Here is a 23,347-nt window from a genome sequence, read left to right as displayed (position 1 = left end):
GTATGCATTGAGGAAATCTGGCTCAAGCTGCAACGCCTGTGGGATCCATGTAAACCTGCATTAATGATAAATAATAATAAAATACGTTTTTTTTTCCTCCCATCACTTTGTTCAAAAACATATTATCATTGATAACAGTGCTAAAAGTGAGGCAGCTGCTTGAACATCCCTGAGCTGTCAAAATAATAATAAATTATAAATAACTACAAAATCAAATATGAAACAATTGAAAAACTAAATGTTGACAGCTTTTGACATATGACATTTTCTTGTAATAACAATGCTTTATGGTCATGTCAGTGTACTGTTACATAACTTAAGCAGATGTGACTTGTATGCATAGAGGAAATGTGGCTCAAGCTGCAATGCCTGTGTGATCCATGTAAACCTCCTGCATTGATTAAACTGGTTAAGTTTAGACGTTGTGATGGAGGACATGAGATCGTCACCATTTTCTTATGTTTTTGTGAATAAATCACTTGTTCCTATGAAGCTGTACCACCGCTATACAGTTTATCATTGTGTCATTTTGGCCTGCAGCAGCTGCCTTTGTTGGTTATATAAAGATAAAGATAAAGATAAATAACATAGAAAGGATCATTTCACCCCAAATTCAAAAATAGATCATTTTCCTAGCAGTAGAGATGTCTGCCTTCTCTTCAATATAATGGAAGTAGATTGCACTCTTGTGGTGCTCAAAGCACCAAAAAAACACATTTGAAAAACTCAACAGCAGTGTCTCTTTCCAGAAAGCATGACCTGGTTACTAAAGATAATCCAGAACTTGTTATCAGCAGTTTCAAGTAGGAACTATCTGTACTATCACCGTACAGAAGGACGTTACCTGGTTGAGGCAGCAGTACATGCGTGGTGATATGTTTGGCAGGTGTAGCTCTGTAGCCAGAGAATAGTTCCTACCTGAAACTGCTCACAACGAGTAACCAAGCTTTGATTTCAGGAGTTTTTGGTGCTTTAAGCATCACAATTCAAGTGCCGTCTAGTTCAATTATATTGGAGAGAAGATAGTTAGAGCAATCTAGATAGATAAATAACACTTAAGGTAAAAGGAAAAATATGTATTTTTTGATTTGGGGGTGAACTGTCTCTTTAAATTGACAAAATAATTCACCTGTTCATGTGATGAATTATGTTTACAGGAATACCAAGAGTATCATATTTTAGACTGATCATTTAATAATAACAACACTTCTGGGATTTTTCTTCTGGCTTGTTCATCTTTTGATATTAGTAGCTGTTTCAGATTGCTCTTTTTCGGCAGCTTTATGTCATTTAATGATATTATAGCTAAAGCTAATTTATGTCATTTAATACTAAAGGAGGATAGAAGTAAGTGTTCATTATTTTCTCTCGCTTTGGTACAAAGTTTATAAAAGTGTTTAACATTATAATGAAAAGCTTTTATCCTTTTGTTAAATTTCCTCTACCTTTAGTGAACGTCAGCGGGCTAGAGGCATAAAACCATAAAACACAAAACTGGTGGTCAAGATAAAACAAAGCAATATTGCGCAGCTTCAAGACGGCTTTTAAATTTAAATGTCTAAACTGTGTGAGGAACGAGAATTGCCCATTAAGTTGAATTATACTGTACACTTGATTTCCTTCTTTGTCAGTAATGGACTCCTCTCTCTGTCAGCCGAGGCAGCGGATCTCAGCTGTGGAGGAATGCATCGTATTTTGTTCCCATTACCAGCCTGCCAGCTCCTGGCTCTGTCTGCTGCAGCACATCCCATCAGCCCACAGGCTCAGCTGACCGATCGATAGACCACTTAGCGGCCGCAAGCTACACATCCTCAGTCATTTGACCTGCTGGAGCGGTGGGAACGGCCACGCAATCCAATAAGCATCGAGCCAATGAGACAAGCGAACTGGACCGCCAGCTTGAGGAAGTTCCCCTCCCTGAGAGGCTGTTTTCAGGACGGGAGGACACAGAACTCTACAGATCAGGTGTGTTTCAGCTATCGTCACACACTTATGGGTGAGAGAAAGAGTTTCCTCTCAGTGATATATTGATTCTGCCTCCCTCTTAATAAAGAAACTGTCCACCAAAGACATCTGAAATGGTTCCACAACCCGATTCTTCATAACAGGTGCAGGGAAAGACACAAAGAGACACTTTATTTTATGTCTCATGTGTCACTATTTTCAAAAATAATGACTTATATACACACAGTTTTACGCAACGTTTGACCAGAAGCAACATCAGATGAAGGTCACATTTAAGTTGGTAATTTAAGGCTATTTAAAAAAAAAAGTTTCCAAGTAAACCAGAGATGAAACGAGCAGTGAGTTAATAAGAAAATTTAAACAGAAAATGTATCGCCATCTATTTTGCTAGTTATTTGAGTCACTTTTGAAGAAAAAATGCCAAACAATCGCTCGGACCGTCTTTTTAAATGTGTTTTGTTAATGAACTTATATAGACTTATAAAGTTCATGAATTAATTGAATTATTTTTGTTTTTTTCTTGGATGGTAATTGAATTGAATATTTAGGGGAGCGTGGTCTAGTGTGCAGACTTTGTTTTTTCTTTACTTGGATTGCCTCCTATCAAGCACCTGTTTTTTTGTTGTCTGGAAAAGTGTCCTTTTTGTGAACTTTTTATTTAATTTGATAACCGTTAACCGTCAAGATTTTGCTCTTGTGCTTGGACAAAACAGTCTGTGAATATGTCATATTGGGGATAAGGGAATGGATGTTTTCCACCATTTTTCTGGTACTTTATCAAGCAACAATATTTTAGTTGAGAAAATAATTAACAGATTCATCCATAATTGAAATAATATTTTTGTAATTAACTGTTTGAAATGAATGCTAATGTTCTTAGATGTGTAAACAGGAAATTGTCAGCCAGCTCTACTGCAAGTTATGAAAAAATCAATTAATCATGATGAACTTCAGAATGAAGCAGTGCGTCTTTGCTAATAAAATGTTGGCTTTGATGAGCTACCACTTGGTACACATTTGTTTAAAAACACCAGAATTAAGAAAATACTCCACTATATATTTAATTTAATGACCAGAGTACATAAAAATAGCAGAAACCCTGTGTGACGATACCACATAGGCGTGCTGCTTCACTCTGGGACATCACAAGCAAAGAGCAGACAGACTGCAGCATATGAAGCAGTCTGAGACGGAGATTAGAGACTTCTTAACTGCAGCAGATGGAGATGATAGTTTGCAAACACTTAAGTTTACAATCCACGATCGCCAACAAAACAATCTAATAAATTCCTGCCAAAAGGCCCACAAAGGAAGCCGAAGCCACCTGCTCTACTATGTTACTGCTGTGAATGAGTGGAAACACGCCTCTGTCGTTCCCTCTGCCATCCTCCTCCTCGCCTTCTCGCCCCCCCTTCGCTCAGCTCTATTAAGTCACACAGAAGGCTGTAATTCACTTTCGCTAATGCCGCTCTGCAGCAGCCAGCGAGCTTAAGAAAATTATGAAACATTTCCCAGCAACCTTATAGATCTCCACTAACTGCTGCCAGAAAACCTCCACAGTCTTCTCAGGTTATACACCTCCTCAGTGAAATGATAAGCAGAGATGTAATGAAGGTAAAGCCGTTGAAACTATTTAGACCGACCTGAACCCTTCATATACAAATGAAGTTATTTTAAGCATTGCCAATGACGACATTTAAATTCAGCATTTTACTGAAAGGGGGGAAGAGACTGAATGTGTTTTCTTTACTAAAATATAGTGTTATTTTATCTTTATAATGTGCTATTTTCTGGACTCATAACATTGTGACATTAGTGGTCGTTGTGCATCTTTTTTTTGGTCATTTTGTCTCTTTGTGTCATTGTTTTACATCTTTCTGTGGTGGTTTTGCATGTTTTTGTCACTTGTCCTTTTTTGCGTCCTTTGGTGGTCATTTTGCATATTTTCTTAGTTGTTTTGCACCCTTTGTGTTTTTTTGTATCCCTTTGTGTGTGTTGTGTGTCTTATTGTGCGGTTATTTTGCAACCCTCTGTGGTCGTTTTGCATTGTTTGTGGTTATTTTGAATCTCTGTCATTCGTTGGCGTGTCTTTGGGCTCATTTTGAGTCTGAGGTTGTTTTGCAGGTCTTAACGTTCATATTGCATCTCTTTGTGGTTATTTTTCATCGTTTTTGGTTGTTTTGCCTCTTTTTGGTCACAGCATCTGTTTATGGTAGTTGTGCATCTCGTTGGGGTCATTTTGCTTCTACTCACAGTAATTTTTGTGGTGATTTTGCGTTTCTTGGTGTTCGTTCAGAACACGTTGTGGTCATTTCGGTGTCAATGTGTTGTCATTTTGCATCTCTATGTGGTCATTTTGTATGTCTTTTAGGCAGTTTTTAGGCAGTTGTTTTGAATCTCTTTGTGGTCATTTTGAGTCTCTTTATGGTCATTTTATGTCTCTGCAGTAGTTTTGCTTCTCTTCGTTGTTCTCTTTGTCTTTGTTGTTGTCTTACATCCCTTGGTGGTCAGTTTAGGTCTCTTTGTGGTGGTTGTGTCTCTCTTCGCAGTCATTTTGCATCTCTTGTTGTGATTTTGTATTTATTGGTGTTCATTTCAGAACACTTTGTGGTAATTTTGGTGTCTACTCATTGCCATTTTTTGACTCTATATGGTCATTTTGTACATCTTTTAGGTCATTTTTAGTGACTGTTGTCGTTTTTGAATCTCTTTGTGGTCTTTTTGCGTCTCTTTGTGGTGATTGACTTTGTAACAAAAAACATTAACCCTTGACTCTGGTAGTGGAGGCACGGCACCTCTGGCCCCCTCATGCTCGGTGGGACTGCCTTACACTTCTGTTAGGAAAATAACATAATTTAAATAATTTAAAAATCAAGCTAAACTGCTGCAGTAAAATGGACCCCGGCTTGTTTTTGAGACCTTACTTCACTCCACTTAGCTCTGTAATCTGATTGGCTACAACCTGATTCGTTATCCTCCCATCTCCACCTCCTGATCTCAGACGATGGAGCGGAGAGAGCAGTCGGAGGCCTTGGAGGAGTCTGAGTGCCAGCAGATAATTCAGTGAAGGCCAGACAGACAATCATATCGATGATTCCTGGAGGCTGAGAGAACAGTGAGAAAGTCGTGGCGCCAGGCGGACATTAGTCTGAGAGGACATTAAGCCTCCTACTTCCAGACAAACGGCAGTGATGAAAGGGAGAACAGTAAATATGATTGCAGTAAATATTATACAAAGAGGTGATACCCTCTTCTCTCTGTTAATCCTCCCACATGAAGGTCGAGTCGACCCCTTAAAAGAGGAAGAGTGGTGCAAAACTGAGTCATGCTCAATTTAGGAAGATAATCTAAATCATAAATACCACAGCTGTTCTGTTCTCCCCTTTCTGTGTGTGTGTGTGTGTGTGTGTGTGTGTGTGTGTGTGTGTGTGTGTGTGTGTGTGTGTCTGTGTGTCTGTGTGTGTAATAAAGTAGTCCAAGCAGGGTCATACAGGCTGTTATTAGCTTTTGGTTCCTGCAGTCGATCCTGTGTGTTACATAATCCAGTGTTCTTTCATTGGTTTAACAAGGCTAGATAAATCTGCAAGGACACAATAAAAATCTTCATTATTTAAGTTCAGAAGACTCGATTGTTTGCCTCACAGTTGTCTAATGTGTGTGTGCTAACCCATATTAAAATTAAAATATTACTTTTGCCTTTGATGTGTTCTATTAAATTAAAATTTTTAGTTAATTTATACAAGCGGAATCATCTGTAAAATGTGTGGACAGATACCTTCTTTAATGCGATTTGAATAATAAGCTTGAGCTGTAATTTCTTCATAGACGCTCTTTGTACACATAATGGGAGAGCAGATTCATAAACTGTCCAAGAATTTCTGCTGATGCAGTAATTAGCAGTCAGTGTGATTGGACAGCTTATCTTGAGTGGGATGGATTGCATTCCCAGGAAAGAAAAATCTTATACAGTGTATCCTTCAAAAGGCTGTTATCTTTTAAATCATGCCCTATAAAAACACAATGTCTGTATTCTTGTCTCACCAACTGTTTTTTTTGGTGTTTTGCCACCTGTGAAATAAGGTTTGGGCACATTTTGCCTGTTGGACTTTCTAAAGAGAATAAAATGAGTCACACTTGATTAAATAGAGCATAAAACTCTATCACAGAATGGAGTTTATTCTGTTCAGCATTGCAGATCCCCAATATTACAAAAATGTATGTCAAGACCGTGATATGTGCACAGTAAAGAGTGTGGAGGATAAAGTTTTTTTTTTTTCAAGTACAAATTACATTTCAGTCATTCCTCTTTTGTCGTTCTGTTTTCAGGATGAATGAGAAGAGATGCCGGCATGACGTGAAACGATTGAGGCAAACTTCCGTCACTACGGGACATGTCTGGCTTCTGCTGCACGTTAATAGTTAAGTGAACACTTGCCTTCATCACTCTTCTACACAGCATCATTTCTGTGGTACAACACATCTGCAGAACGATGACTCCTGCGTGTGCCCATTTATCTCATGTCAGCTCCGTCCCTCTGGAGCGGAGTGAACACACACAGACCCAGTTTATGACCTATTTGTGGGGTCAGGAGACAGCTTGGCCCTCCTGCTCCACCCCTCACCATGGCCACCGGCTCTGCCTCTCTCTTGCTCCCCGGAGGAGGAGGTTGGCAGATGCCTCTGAATCAATTTGGCCAAAGACCCGTAACGACCTCTGCTGTAATTAGTGGGGATGTTTGGAGTGGAGATATGTCCAGCTGACAAACAGAGAGCACCGCTGTCACTACACTGCAGTGGCTGAAGCATATCTCTACTCAGAGGGATTTTTTAATATATTGAAGCAGTTATTTTGCAGGGACAGTATATGATAATCAGCATTTCAATAAATGTGAAAACTCTACCTCTAACTTTCCAGATTTCACCTCTAAAACCAAAATAAAAAATAAACAAAACAATGAGCATGAAAATTAGTTTATATGTTGTCACAATCACTAATAAGTCACCGGTGAAATCTGATTTCTGATGAAAATACAGTATGTGATCATCACTCATCAAAAAGGACAATTTATACACGTTTGATTTACCTTTAATATATTTCTGCAACATTTATTTCAGAAGAACATTATATTATAGTATAGTAGATATATAGCATATAGTAGAGTGCTTAAACTGAGATTAGATTTGTGATTTATGTTTATTTTTAACAAGCGAAAATTATTTTTTTTCCATTTCCATTTCTTGTACATTGTTGTTAATTTTATTTTTTGCTTTAAACAATAGGCATTATAAAACAAAATTTTCATGTTGCGTACGCTGTTTAAAAAGCCCTTTGGTCATCTTTTACTAAACATCTGCTCTAACATTTATAAAACATATTAATGACAGTATTCAGAGGTCCTGTGCACAATTATGTAACCTGCTATGTATAAGGCACGAGTTTATTTAATACTTCCCACAAAGCCGTCATCTGACCAGTTTTGGACACAGACTTGACCTTATTTTACCTTTTGATTTGACTCCAGCATGTGCGCTCACATCAGTATGAAGAAAAACCTGTGTTGATCACCTTTGAATCCACTTTAACTGAGTGAAAACTACATGTTCATGGCATGTTTGTGTGCAGTTCACTTCTTTGTATCCTGAGGGCCTCTGAGGTTCAGACACGAAAAAAAAGGGGGCACCCCGTCACAAAGACAGACTGGAAACACCCACAATTACCATGAGAATGACGTGGAGGGGTGCGTGTGTGTGTAGTGGAGCATCATTAAGATGCTGCGTGTTCGCTGCATGAGCTACATGCAGGCAGACAAAGAGCGAGCAGCCGCTCCGAAGCCAGAGATGGGCTGCCACAACCTCAGCTTCAGCTCTGACAGACTGAGGGAGGAGGGGGAGGGGAGCTCTGTCAGAGACAGCCTATCAGATTCAATTAGCCACCACAATATGTTAGAGTGGAATCAAGCTGAAAGGAGTAGAAATGTTTTTTCACTCTAACAGGCGGTGACCATATCTGCAGCATCATTTAGACCCAGTTTGTGGCTGTCATTGTTACATTTGGGTTACAAAACACTTTTTCTTAAAGTTAAATCCTTGGAGATCATTGAAAAACCTTCAACCCATTTGAATTAAAAAATAAGCTGCCACATGATAAAGATTTTTACCAGTTTTCAAAGTTGCAGCTCTATTCACTTTACCAAACAGCTACCTTAACCAAAACAGGCATAACTGAGTGTTGGATTTGCAATAACAACATTTTTATGAGGAATATACAGTATTTATTCTTCTTGAGGCCGTATTAATAGCTTTTAACCTTTTAACCTAACACCTTATAAAGTTGATTTGGCGAAAGGATTAGCAAACAATTTATTTATGCTACACATCATACACATAGCTATGTTAGCATTGATTTGGAGTCACGTCTCTGGCCACCTGAGGATCGTACGTGTAATATTCACTCTTTTTGTAGCTCTGTTTTGGTCTCCACCCACTCCTGAGCATTAATATTTCATTTTTTAGCAGCTAAATGCTAATAAGGCTTACTAACTTTCACTTGCTAACTAGTCCCAGTCTGTTTTAATGAAAAGAGCTGCCCGCTACAGCTGAAAAATAACGTTGATCCAAGAGTAGTAGGAAGGATCTAAAGCAGTTGAGTTGTGAGCTGGAAAGCCAAAACAGCTAGCTAAAAATCCTAAAACGCTGAGTTAGAGAAGTGCAGAGTCAGTAATGTATCCCTATGAGTGACCCTAAGCATATAACACACAATCACTTGATCCATTGTTAATATAAAAATATTAGTATTTTTTTATTGTTGTATGCGCATTTTCGTATTTATTTAGGTTCACCAAGCTAAAACACATGCAGCCCATGATATTAGCACAGCAATAAATGCTACCTTTATGAAAGGTATAATCAGTTTTTGGTTTACGTTGTGAAAGAGAGGTACTGATTCAACTTTATGATTATTTTGGAGGATGTAAATTGCGTTGCTGTTGGTGCTAGCTAGGTATACCATATAAGTATATTTAACCCTTCGAAACCTGGAAAGACAATTTTCTTGTGCTGCTTCAGATGCCTTTTACAAGCTTTTTGATCCTTTGGACCCTGAGCAAAATGGTTTGATTTCTTTGGAAAGCACGGGAAAAAAATGTAATGGCCAACATGGTAAGAAAAGTTCCACAAATTGCAAGAGACTGGTAAATGGTGGACGTTACCTAAAAATTACTTAAAAAAGGGGGGAGAATGATGAGAAAAATATCAAAAAGAGGGAAAAATATCCAGAAAACTTTATTTTTACTTATAATACTTTTATATTTAAAATAAAAAATATAAAAAAATATTTAAAATAAACACATTTAAAAAATTTTCAACATGTTGTAAGATCATTTTCTTGCTTGTTTTTTTTCTGCTCTTTTTCTTTTTTCTTATTGTATTTTTCTCGTAACTTTTTACTATTTCCTTGCTATATTTTTAGTTTTCTCAGGTTTAAAAGGGTTAAATTGATAAGAACACGTATACATTTTTCTCGTGTTGTACTAAACTGGAGAGGAGATATGTGAGATGTAGCCATTGTCTTTGTAGTGTCCTTTGTTAGAATATTGCAATTTGGAAAACGAGTTAAAAAAAAAGTCTAATGTGAAAGTGATGTTAAATGACTCTCTAGGTTTATTTTTCAGGAAAACAGATGATGGAATTTAATTAGAGCACATGACACACGAATTGGACCTCTAGCTTCTCATGAGCAGCAAAAAAGAAAATTCTAGTCACTTTATAGCAACATCCACTTCCACTGATGTTCTGGCCGGAGAGAGGAGAGCATCAGAGATGTAGCGGGAGGAGGTGGTTAGGGGAGGGGCTGAGAGAGGCAGAGAAAGAGAGGCGGACAGTCAGCGGCAGCAGGTTTGTGAGAGCAGCAGAGCAGAGGAGGAGGAGGAAGAAGGAAGGAGGAGGAGGAGGAATCAGAGCGAGAGAAACAGTGTGGCTGCAGTCAGGAGGAACACAAACACAGAGAGAGAGAGAGGAGGAGATACAGAGAGAAGAGAAGGTAAGAGGGCCACATTTGTTGTCCGTTAACGCCTTTGTTTCCAGTGTGAACACGAGGTATCAGATGCTCTGCGAGCCACAGTGTGTGTTTTCCTTCTCTCCCTCCGTCTGCCAGCTGACGGCATGCTGTATGTGGGGAGAGCAGAGCGCCGTAGCACTGCGGAGTGATGCAGAGAGATGGAGGAGAGAGAAAGAGGGAGGGAGGGGAGGGATGGAGGGCCGGCATTATGCTCCACAGACATTGGGAAGTAAGAATAGAGAGAGAGAGCCCGAGAGAGGAGGGGAAACAGGGAAAAAAACATCTGCCTGTGCTCTGCTGTGTAGCATTGGGGGGGGGTAGCATTTGAGTGGCAGTGTGCAGGAGTGTGTCAGCTGTCAACATCAGTAGTTTCCCTCCATGTTGGAGGTGATATAAGTTTCTGTTGGACCACACCCTCTGAGCTTATATGATGGATGATTTTGTGATGGCATCAGTGTGAGGGTGAGTCTGGGGAATGTGTGTGTTTGTGTGCATGTGGAAGGTGTGTTGGATGCCGGCCAAACATGCTTAGTGTTGCCTCCCATTACTGTCAGGGCAGTGGATTAGCTGTGTGTGAGCGGTGTTCATTCTCAAGGCGGCGAGGAGTCGAGCCAAGACGCTCGATCATGTACTGACTAAGATATTGTCACTCTCAGCTGTGTGTGTGTGTGTGTGTGTGTGTGTGTGTGTGTGTCTGTGTGTGTGTGTCTGTGTGTGTGTGAGAGTATGGACACATACGTATACCATCCACCAGTGCATGTTTATTTGCCTGTGTTGTGAAAAATGCTTTAGTGCAGGAGGCTGCAGTGCTAAATACTCATCCAGCCTTCTGCTCCTGGCATCAGTCCTCCATTCAAATTTTCGCCGTTTGGTGAGTGATACAGAAATAATATCTTCCACCATATTGTAAAAGCAGGAGCTCAGAATGGGAGTGTATGGTCCTGAAGGAGGGACAGGAGCAGGGTCGTCCCTCGTCATCTGGCAAAGTGAAATAGTCTCCGAGAGGCAGCCTGTTTAGAACAGCTTGACCGAGCATTTGTTGTTTGAGCGTCTCCATGCCAAGGTATTTTCACAGCATTGTAGACAATGCATTTTCATAAGGAGCTGTTAGGATTGAGAGGGTGTTTCTGATGATACCTGCACCCTCACAGGCATCGCCATAACCACGCCAGATGGCTCATTTTGTGTTTAAAACACCTTTAGATATACAAAAACATCTGAGGCATATTCTAGCAGCACTGTCCTTCCCAGAATGAACAACAGCATCAGTCCTTTCCCCGACAGACATATGTTTACATTAAGTGGCAAAGCCCTCTAGTGGGCGCAGTGATTATGACTGGATGAAAGGAAGACGTCGGTTGATTAAAAAAACTGTTTGTGTACCGTTTCAAACCGACAGACAATTTTTTTTTTAAGTATGTCTATGATCATTCCCTAAGCTTAACCATTATCGTTGTAGCTATGACAACAAATGTCCTCCAACCTTAGCAAAGTAGTCATTTAAGCCCAAACCCATGGTTTCTCCAAAAACGTAATTGAGTTCTTTTGTGTGCCTAAACCTAACCTTACCGAAACCACAGCATTGTCATATCAGTAAATGGATTTCCTTCTCATTAGTGTTTTGTAACTGTTTTTGGGTGTCAGACAAATGCCGTCCTCTTGCTGATTAGGTGACGTAGTGTCAGCTATCAGTATCAGTATTCAATATATGATTCCAATGAGGGTTGCGATGATCACAGAACAAATCAGTTCATCATGATGCATCATTATCTGATTTCTACACGATTATTTTTTTCTCAGTGCAGGTGGGTTTCCATTGACCCTTAAACTGTGCACATTGAAATTGGGAATATAAAATATGCCTTATGGAAACGCGTCATTTTTGAAAAAAACTCGTTTATCTCAAAGTTTTTATGCTCGCATGAGGTGGTATTTCAGGCAATTCGAAAAAAAGCCATATTTTGCAAAATAGCAATGGAAACACTTTTTTCGCTTTTATAGGTCACATGCTGCTATGGCCATGTAGGAACTGGCTACCTTGGGCCATGGTGCAGCAGGCGCTACAAGAGGTGTTAATGCATCACATAACTCTTCAAAAGTTGAGCAGATCATTTGGAAGGACTATCAACTCCCCGAAAACCCTCATATGTGGCCGCTCCCATGTACAAGGGGCTTGCCTTTCCATTATCACTCGCAGAACACACCTACGTCGCTTCAAATAGAATTAATGACTGCTAGTGCCGTGGCTGCGATAGAAATAAACCTGCTAATGTTTTGAACATCCATCGCCATGCTTCTTTGACTGTTATCGTTATCTCGCTATGTGTTTTATCAACATTTCGAAAATATTGCTTAATTTTTGCACAAATCTGTAATGGAAACCTGCCACCTGTGAGAATACTTGCTACTTCTAAAACATAGAATATTTGTATTCCAGTGGCATCTGCAGGTTCTCACTCTCAGCCATCCTCACTTAAACTCAGGAAGTAACCTCGCTTACAATGTAAACACCATGCACATGTTTATATCTGTTACGTTTCACCATCCAAATGGTTCACCCGAAGGAACATATAGCCCAGTATCACAAAATTGTTGCTGGCAATCATAATGTGGAGAACTGGGTTTTAAACTTGTGATTGTTGACTTTGATATCTGATTGTTTAAATGATAATGATGATGCATCTGAGAATTTACTTTCTCACCTCTACTGCTGATTGGGTCCTCAGGTCAGAGCACTTGGAAAAGTGATGCATTTTGTCGTTTAATTTGGAGGGCGTAATGTGACAGTGGTAAGCAGCATGGTGATGTACCCATTCCTCTAATGGAAACGCATCACAAACTGTCTGGGTTAAGACCATTGAATCTGCCCACTACACTGACTCATCGATCTGGCTCTGTGACTTAAAAGAGTAGTTTCTTGGTTAAAAAGCAGTCGATCAAGCAAGTTTTTCAAAGGGACTTATGTTTAGCCAATCAGTCTCACGGGCGGGACTAAAGCTGGTGCCAAGCGTTGCATCAGAACCAGTAAGGAGTAACGATGACACTGATCAACTCTGTAGAAAATAGAAAGATGGTCACACTGCTAGCGAGGCTGTTCTGTATCGACATTTCTTCTCAATATCGCCCAACATTGATGTTTGTTTTACTTTGCTTCAATCAGCTTTTAAAATCACAGCAAATAAAGAATGTTGGGATGGCCACACATCAGTGTTGACTTAAAATGATGTTAGAGTCAGGGGGATATGTTGGTTTAGTGACTGATTAGGGAAAATCGAATACACCTCCCCCACGGGAATAGCTTAGAGTTGACACAGTGTCAGACTGAAGATAGAAAAAGTGTAACAAGTTGACAGTTCTGTCTAATTTCAGGCAACAATTTTAAGGGAATCATTGCTGAGAAACATCCTCTTTTTACAAACTGTGGTTGTCTGTGGATGTGCACGCTCCCTTTTTTCTTCATTTTCTTTTTTCTCCACATTCTCTGACCTAAATGACAAAATTGTATTGATAATCAGTGCTTTTCAAAAATGAGTGATATGATCTTCCGTCTCTGTTGTTAAGGTTAATCAGACTCTAACATTCACCACTTAAGGCAGTTTAAAGGTTAGAAAAACCTTCCACTATCAGTATGTGGCAGAAGTAGATGTGAACCCCAGCCTCTTCTACGCATATCCATCCCAACATCCTCCCTGAAAGGTTTTATGGAGCAACACCTCACTTCTTTCCGTCGTTGTTCCTAAACATAAACTCATGCCATCTCAGTAGATAAATGATTTGCCTGGTAAGGAAAGTCACATGACTGCATGACATCATGGGTCTAGAAAATGTAAAGTCAGGGATTACCAACAATTGTGTTTGTGGTGACGACAGTCTCGACAACATTTTAATGTCTGTGCATACAAAAACTTAAGTCCTGTCAAACATCTGTTCATGAAATTAAGAAAATAAAATGGCAGCTGTGGCATAACCAGCTAGAGCTGATGCGATTCTTAATTAATCGATCACTTCAAGTGTTCCCAAACTTTTCATCTCAGCTAATCCCAAAGCCATATCAGATAAACTCAAGAACCCCTTTACTGACATCACCTGTCCTGCCCCAAATGTGTTCTTTTGAATAGATTTTAAACTAGATGTTATTTATTGTTTATTTAAAAATGGATATTGTTGATATAGTTACACTGTCAGGGTTTAGGTTGGTTTTATCAGTTGGTTTGCATTCGTTCTGCTACAGCTTTGAGTGGCAGAAGCTGGATATCTCAATCATCTTTCATTGCTTTCAGCTCTTATTTATACCACCATTTATGTCCATTGAGGCATTCTGTCTGTGGATTTTAAAACATTTATTTGTTTGGATCTCTGCTTGCATAGTTAGTTCTCATGCACTCTTAATGAGTGTTGTTCAGGTCTTATACATGATTCAATATGTGGATATATTATTTTGTACTTTTGATGATATTTTTCACCACTTTCTGACATTGTATTGATCAAAGATGAATAGACTAACTACAAAAATAATCAACAGATTAATCTCAAATGAGAAGAATTGTTAGTTGCTGCTGTAGAACCAACACATATCTTTAGGGACAGCAGAAAAGCAGAAAACCCACACACTTGCTCAGTTTCAGCATTTCGCAGTGGCTGCTCTGTAGTATCTACAGAAGCTCTTAGGGCTCAGGTCTTACTCCAAGAGACATCAGAGACACTCTGGGAGACCTGATGAAACTCTTGGCGGTGTGTTGAGGGCCAACAGATGCTCTGCTTAACCTGCTGACGTCACAACGCCTCCAGGGCTCCTGACTGAAAAGCATGAGAATGAAGCGTGTGTGAGTGTGACAAGAAAAAGATGAATCAGGGACAAAAAGACTTTGAATAGAAACCGAGCGGGGAAAGAAAGGAGAGAGTAGGATGAAGTAGGAGTTCGTTGGTTGTGTGCTCATGTAAGCTGAGTAATGTGAGTCCAAACGACTTATCTGTGTATGAATCAGCACATCCAGTGTGGTTAAACACTGAGAATTATGCTCAGTGTTTTTTGGTTTACAAATCTCTTATTTAACACAGGATCATGTTATTAATGGAGTGACAGCGGTACTAACAGCTGATCCGTCTGCATTTCAGCTAAATGTGTCTAGATGAACGACTATGACGAAGGCTGTTATCTGATCAGCTGACTTCTTCTGACCTCACCGGGGCTCCATCATGTTTGTGTGATCTGCAGCTAAGCCCTTAACTAGATTTGAACTGAAAATGTCATTTTTTACTGGGACGAAACGCAAGAAGTGTGATGTCTGAGTCTATTTCTGGATCAGTGACGTTTTGGTGATTTGATGCTTGTAGTCATGTTTTTGCAGTGATGTGAGAGAGCAGGAGTGTGCTGCTTTCTGAAGGCCGGAGTGAGATGTGAGCCAGCAGCATCTGTTCATAGTGTTGGAGGGGCAGTCAGTGAGAGTCAAGCATACAAAGACCAACTAAACCACTGAGCTAAACGCTGACTGTGGTGGCGATTCTCAGTGGGAGCCATTTAATTTACTGCTAACAAAAAAACAGTATTTCTAATAGACTTTTAGAACTTACCACAATACTCATCATCAGATGTTTTCCATAAACGGTGATTACATACATTTCAAATCTATAAAGACTTAGTGGCTATGACCAAAGGCACAGACACATTGGCATTTATAACAGCAGCATTTCAGACCAAAACAAAAGGGTAACAATTAAGCATTGCGCTCGAGGAATATTGTTGGCCTCATTTTAAAACAATGGATCAAAATTGCTACAGCAGAATCACAGATTTTGGTTTTTTTTTTAATTATTCTTCTAGCTAAATCTTGGTGCCTACATTACCCATAAAGCAAATCTACCACAGATAATTTGGTTCAGGATTTGGGTGTGTGATGCTAGTAGAGGCTAATGTAGCTTGGAGAATTTGGCATGCAGCAGAGATGAAGGGAGGGCTGCAGAGGTCTGGTAAGCTCACATCTTTCAAACTCCACATCTGCAGATTTTTTGTTGTTTCATTTTCAGACTTGTAGCCTTTAAACCCAATCAGCTACATAAAGGCTTTATTGAACCTTTTCACATACGCAGCAGTACTTCTTAAGACTTGTAAACAGACTTCGATGTGTAATGAGTTCATTTCATTTGAATAACAACAATCACTGAATTTGCTCGTGAATCTATGTGAAACTGTCTTGTAGATTTTGATGAACTTTGGCTCACAAATTTGCATTGCTGATTAATTACAAACTGTCTTGAAAGTGCTTAAATCTACGAGAACTGACAACCAGAGAATCTGAGATGAAGAGAAACCATCATATACCATTAGCTGTGTGTCATCAAATTTTATATAACCCTGCTCTGCCACACTGAAAACTACAATAGAGCTTTTGCATTGTTTGTACAATCTACTCCTGCCTCGGGACTGATTTTAAAATATGTTCCTTCAAACTAGCTGTGTCCAGGTAGTGGCCGAGAGCACAGCTAACTGTTACAGTCAACAAAGCTAATTCTCAAAAAACTACAGTTTTATGACAAGATGCAGCTGAGCTAAGAGCAAACACTATTCACGTGTTTCATTTCATTAATATAAAATTATACTGCAAACTATGTTCTGATGTTGGAAGTGCTTTGTACTGGAAGCAAATCCAGTATGCATAAGTTAGAACATACAGTACCTTATTTAGGGTTTCATACTAAAATATATTAATGCAATGTGTGCATATACAGGTGCTCATTAATAAATCACTGCAGATACAAGAAAAATAAGAAAAACAATGAATTAAATGCAGTACTGTCTCAGCCCACCATCCCCCTCTTTTGCTGATCCTAACACCCTCATGGGTGCCAGTTAGAAGTGCTACCAAAATGCCTCTCTCTGATGACCTCACCACGTCCATGTAAGAGCAGCCCGGAGGATGATGTCATTCTCCCAGGACTGCTAACTGACTCAACTGCTGCAGAGGGAGATGTAATACACCACACGCTTTTGTATGAAAGCTGCAGTTTAAAAACTCATCCATCTTTAGTTAAATTATTCAGAAAAACATCACGCGGCTGCAGTTTATGAGCTAATCTTTCATTAATTAACTTATTGTTTACTCTTCAATGGCTTTTGTTTTCTTCATACTGATTTTCACAGTGTTGAAAATAAAAGAGCTGATTATGTAAAGAATGGTGACAAGGATTAAGAGATTCTTCTTCATCAAAGGGAAACTCTAGTCATGTTACAAGCCTTGATTTTGGGGGGTGTTTGTGTGTAGTTGACTCCCAAAGTCAGATAGGGTTGTTCTCCAAAGTCATCGTCGAGTCATACCACCTAAATCAGACTCCAGTATTCAGCCCATCCGCTTTTTCAGTTATTTTAAGACCTAACTATAGATTAGAGTATGTCAAAGTCAATTAGTGTATCCCATCGCCCTGGGTTCAGTAAGTTATGCTGTTATTTTTGATGCCTGAATATGTTGACATTTTGGCAAATTTGGCAACAATACATGTAAGCAGAATCAGCCAGCAGCAGTTTTTGGCTGTACTTTACCCTAGGTTGTATAGACAACAATCACCATATTATTTTTCTGCTGTTTCCTATGATTCTTAAGCTGATTTACCAACATTAATTCAATATTAATTCAACATTAATTCAATATTTATTTCCTTCCTAATAATACATTTAGAAAACACATTGTTGACATCATATTTGACTACAAATAGGGTGGACTAAATGTGACTTCATTTTGACTTTAAAAGGTGTTAGAAATAAAGGAGAGTGGAAATTTAAAGAAAAATGATAGACATCTAATGAAAAGGCCTTTAACAACCTTGTCTGTCTGTACAGTCCTTCATTGTGAAGACTAATCAATTCACACAATGTCTTAAATATAAATCTGCACTTTGCACATTACAGAGACACACATCAAATTTTCATTTGCCCATTAATTCTACTCAACACATTCACAGGATCGGTGGATGGAAACTTTAAAGGGTTTCTTTGCTGAAGATGTTCGTTGGTGACATAAAATATTATCAAGGAATAGTGAATACTTGTATTCAGAATGAAGCACTTTACCAGAGATGCTGTGTTAATGATATTTTTCCTCCTCTGTAAGTTAAATATAGTGAGGTTATATGGAGAAAATCCCTGCTGAAACACTTTAGAACAAAGAGACTGTCTCTTGCGTGTTGATCCCACTGATTCTCCTGACAGAACAAAAAAAAGTGCTGCCTCCTTCCTCATCTCTTCCTCATCCATCTCTCTGGCTCTGTAATATCCTCTCTGTTCATTATTCATGAGCTCATTGCTGTCTCTGTCTGTCTATGCTGAGGCTCATCATATTCTGATTATATACCATCAAAGCACAAGGATACGTTTCAGAAGCGCTATGGGAGGGAGGGGGAGAATTTCAGTCTTTAAGTGTTTTGCTTATTTTTATATCCCCCAAAAGTAATTTATCTCGACTATACTGACAAAGTAAGTATCTGTGTAAAGTTTGTCAGGAGAGAGGAGTTTTCACATTACGCCAGTGAAAGGGGAGATATCTGTGCACTTTATTAAAATCTGAAATTCAAACGATTAGGTACGTCATTAATGGGCAAGCCAACTGCTGTTGAATATGGGAAATGCATATTGACAGGGGAGCAGAGTTTGTCACAACACCAGCAAAAAAAACCTCCTGCGCAGAGCGGACTTGTCAGAACAGAGAGCGAGAATTAGCATTAGCATTGCCAAAGTTTTGACAGCACACATGATAGTGTGCAGATTTTAGATGTAGAAACTTACTTCCATTATCCACCAAAAAAACCCCAACATATTACTGTATTTTTACAGACATAAACACTTCCACACATCCACTACCAGTTAGCCAATAAGCCAACAAGCTAATAAACAACAGAAACAAATAAAAGATGCTAACTACACTTCCTATTCTGATACATTTGCTGGTCATTGAATTTGGTGCACAACAGACTCCCTATCTGGATCTGACTGAGGCTAAAACATGTATAGCTGAATCACTGCGGTACTTCCTGTAAAGCTAACACTAGCCATTTTGCTGCTCCTTCGCCTGTCGTGTCGATCTTTCCATCCCTCTTTCACAGTTTTTTGAAACTATTGTGTGGGAAAACCATGGATGTGTAGAGACCTGGATACAGCTTTGCAGGCAGGACCCTGTCCATTTCTATGACACTTGATCACTGGGAAAAGAAGCCAATAACGTTCAACTGCAGTGAGTAATTTTACCCAGGTGATCACAGCACTTCCACGTGATTGGACTCATAGAGCAAGCGCACTAGAGACTTCAGCCGGCCAAGCCAGCTACTTCCAGTTTAGCACTCTGCTAACTTGAATGAGAACAAAAATATTTAATCTCCTACACGTTCCAAATGATATCGGACCAAATGGATGAAATACTGATAGTGAAACGAGTTGTTTCGGGCGACCTTCAGACGTCTCTTTCACAGTGTAAGTCTGTGGGAAAAAGTCTTTTTGGGTTCAGTGATCACTTGACAGGCTTGGAAGTTAAATTTCTATACTGGTTTCGCACTTCCAGGAGGCTTGTGTTAAACCAGACGTTAGTATTTGTAAAAATAAATCTCAAGAGACACTTTAACTAAAAGAAATACGAAAAAATAAAATTCAGGTTGATTTACTTCAGATTTTTCACATGAACAGGCTCACAGAGGTACAAAATAAGTGCAACTATTTGCCTTCAAGCTGCCATGTGTGTCTTCCTCCCACTCGTCTCAGAAGGGTCCTGTCAGTTATCTTGATGGACTGTTTGGGATCATTTCTGTTTATCTGCTCTGTCCTCCTCTTCTGACTCCTCCTTCCCTATTTGTCTAACAATTTCTAATACTGGCACTGCTATACCTGCCACTGCAGACTTCTCTACTCCACCCGACTAATCATCATCATCATCACCATCATCTGGCTCCTTCATATCAGCTGCACAGTTAACTGGACTGTTTCTGGACCTTAGTCCCATTGTAACTGATCAAACTGCCTCATGTTGCTCACTATAAGCTGCTTTTATCCCACTGCTGTACAGCTGTTTCTCCAGTCTACACATTAGTCCATAGCTTATTATGTGTTACACTAGTAAGCATGCTGTTCAAACACTTAAAAAGCCAGTTCAGTATTGCAGTATTCAGTATTGATTTTTCTTGTGTCTTCAGATAGTGAAAAAGTAACCTTGATTATGATCTTGTTGCTTGTTCGGCTCACTATCTCTTCCTGGAACAACCAGTCTGTAGATTGATCAACTACTCGAAAAGTGCCCACCCAAAGCTAAAAATACACAGCTTTGTAAAAATGATTATGATGTAAACTCTACAGTCTCTCTGCACAGCAATACATCAAGACAAGATGCATCATCATGGCAGGCCTCCATAGGGTGACGGGCACAGTAACACAGTAACATGAACAGCCCCTGCAAATACATCCCTTCTAAAGCTTATGTTTATTTAACACATACAAAGCAGAAAAGCACACCACCGCCAGACAGGTTAAGCCTCTTTTCTAAACAACCGTAATGCAATTTCTGTCAGTGTTTCACCAGAGTAAATACATTGATGGCGTATGATTATGTAACACAGTTTGTAGATGTCATATCTTTGAAAAATGAGCTTTAAAGAACTCACATTTACCCAGGTATTTTTTTCCATTTTATCTCACACGAACAAAGGAAGGCCCACTGTGTGGAAAGTAACACTTTCTACCCTAAAAAATCCTCAACATTATGGGAAATCTAAACTGCTAATATTCTTTATTGCAGCTGTGTTGTGTTGTTTTATTTTTTTCTGCATTTTTCCGCTCTTTTTATCGTATCATAGCGTGATATGATGGAGACTGTGGTTTATGTAATTGAATCGTGTTTTCCAGTGGCAGGAAGTATGGGGAATATTGAGTGGAGTGACAGGGATATTGATCTGTAGGGGCTGCAATAAGTCAGCAGTCTGTGCAGGACTTCAGGCGACTGTATCTTTGAGTCACTGGTAGATTTCTCAGCATATGGAAATATATATATATATATAAAGACAATTATTGTGCAGTATATATACTGCAAATCCACTGATGCCCTTACTTTTCCTCTTGTTCCACTGTCAGGTCAAAATTTAAATTGGTCCACTTCTTTGTTTTATGAACTAGACCGGCTCTGGAAATTAATGAAACATGAAACTATGTTGTTTTATGTGCTCTGCATTTGCTTTTTTCCTCTTTTTAACGCAAGACATATTATATACTATGTAGTTGCATATGAGCAAGCACACATGCTAAAGATTAATGGGACGTCAGTTATATAGAAGTCCTCCTTTTCATCATTCCAGTTTTCCCTGACAGCTTTTATCAGTTGGAGCTGTGTGACACAGTGCTTTAGTTATTTCCTACAGGTTCTGAGCCAGATGATCCCACCCCTGCTCTCTTACACACCGACACCAAGCTCACAGGCTCTGGTGTGACTCAGTGTGATTAATAGTACCAGCAGTGGCTGTTTATTGTACTAGTACGGCTCTATAATGCCAGCAGACTTACGCATACACACCTACATGTTGGCAGATGAGGTAATTGCACTGCAAAATGGAAAAACGCGGCCTGGATTTACAGCATGAAGCCTACAAGGAGATGATATACAGCTGTAATTACTGCACATGGGTCTCCGGATGCCTATCGGTCGAATACACTCACACAAAAATACCATTACCCTTTTTGCTGTTTGTGAGACCATCCTCTCAGAAACTGAAAGCATCTGTATGGAAATGTTGCTAATAATTTCTCCTCCTCCCAGGTTTCCTCCCCTCCTCACCTCACTGACCCATGAAAGAAGCCATGCCGGTCCTCACAGCAGGAGCAGGTGAGATGAGTCGGCACAGATGCTCAACACATACTGTCCCATACTGCTCGGTGCACGCTGTGCTCCACCTGTTCACGTTAATATACCTGCTGGTTTTTCTCACTCCTCTCCTCTGTAGGGCTGCATGAGACGCTGGCCCTGCTGACCTCTCAGCTGCGGCCTGATGCCAATCACAAAGAGGACATGGTCTTTCTCAAAGATGTCTTCAGTGAGAGGAGCTTGGGATACCTCATGAAGGTGAGGAATTCTTTTGACGATTTCCATGGGTAACATCGTTATTTACTCTCAAACATACATGTGCAATTTTAGAATATGCTCACAAGAAAGTTTGAGAAAAAGTGGATTTTTATTGTACTTTTAAAATAGTTTTTTCAAATTTTTCATTATTTTCTCTTAAATAAACTAAATCTGAAATGATTCATTATTTTGATATACAGTACATTGTCTGTGCTGCCCCTTCAATAATCAGGTAGAGCTAGGTGGTATGGAAAAAGAAAAATATATTTTTGAGCAAATACCTTGATATCAGTATTGTGACAATATTGTAGGGGGTGCTTTCACAAAAAATTTACAGAATAGAATTTTTGATAATCATCAGTAATGTGGATTTAAATGACAAAGTGGATAGATAATAGAAATAATAGAGCAGACTGGACTGTCTGGTAAGTTGTGAAAATTCCACCACTTTACTGTAAAACAGCCTTTAAAACCAGAAAGAAACAACATTTAGGATATTAAAATATCCAAAATCTAAGCCGTTATCTTGTGTCGTGCCAACCTTAAGACTAAGTTTTGGTCAAGTTTAGGCAACTGAAATCTACAGTACTTGGTTATTGACAGGGAAAAATGTGGATTGTTGGTAGGCAACAGAATGCAAAAATCTTTTTTTTTTTTTTTTCTTGAGCTAACTGTCCATCCACCACAGCCGCCTCCAATTCATTTCTTGGTGCTCTTTGTCAATTGTAAACATAAATTGTCTGAGGCATTAGAAGGGACGACCGATGTAAAGTAGTTTTTGAAGACCTCCCACCTAGGTAATAGCAGACAACTATATAAAATGTTCAAGGTACTATGAGCAGAGCAATAATAATACTATACAATCTTATGAGACTTTATAGTATTGCCTTTGAACACATGTGTCATGTATGTATTTATTGTTAATGTATTTGTTTTAATTGTTGCATTTATTGTTGAGTTTGTGGTCTGTGCTGTCTCTTTAGGGTTAGCTATAAATGCTCAGGTGTGGCTGTGGCATCAGTTTAGGCTACATACTTGTTCCTATACTAAGAAACAAAATATATATCCCTTATATATATCTATATCTATATCTATCTATCTATCTATATATATATATATATATATATAGCTGAGTTGTGTATTTTGATGTCATGGCATGCCATGTAATTATCCACCTTGCAGAACATGATGAGTGGAAGCTTAGTCTCTGTTTCCTGTCTTCTTTATGTGAATTAGTGGGATATTT

The 23,347-nt window shown here is 39.2% G+C and overlaps 1 protein-coding gene across 6 annotated transcripts in view; it reads left to right on the top strand.

The window, feature by feature from the left end:
- The window catches only part of mpp3a (MAGUK p55 scaffold protein 3a), a 39,911-nt gene that overhangs the window by 937 nt on the left and 15,627 nt on the right, over positions 1-23,347 (top strand). For 5 of the 6 annotated variants that reach the window (XM_088090968.1, XM_088090971.1, XM_088090969.1 and 2 more), the window contains exons 1-3: positions 9,848-10,003; positions 21,799-21,864; positions 21,983-22,101. In XM_088090968.1, the coding sequence (XP_087947094.1) occupies positions 21,828-21,864; positions 21,983-22,101 (156 nt within the window). In that variant the 5' untranslated portion in view covers positions 9,848-10,003; positions 21,799-21,827. Of the gene's footprint in view, positions 1-1,654; positions 1,966-6,291; positions 6,384-9,847; positions 10,004-21,798; positions 21,865-21,982; positions 22,102-23,347 lie in introns of those variants that run through there. The other variant, XM_088090967.1, reaches the window with a different exon arrangement.

Source organism: Plectropomus leopardus, chromosome 18, assembly GCF_026936395.1.
Source record: "Plectropomus leopardus strain MGB_pleo_1.0 chromosome 18, ASM2693639v1, whole genome shotgun sequence".
Lineage (NCBI taxonomy): Eukaryota > Metazoa > Chordata > Actinopteri > Perciformes > Serranidae > Plectropomus > Plectropomus leopardus.
The sequence above is the reverse complement of the archived record's forward strand: the minus strand, read 5'-3'. Positions and strand labels throughout refer to the sequence as shown.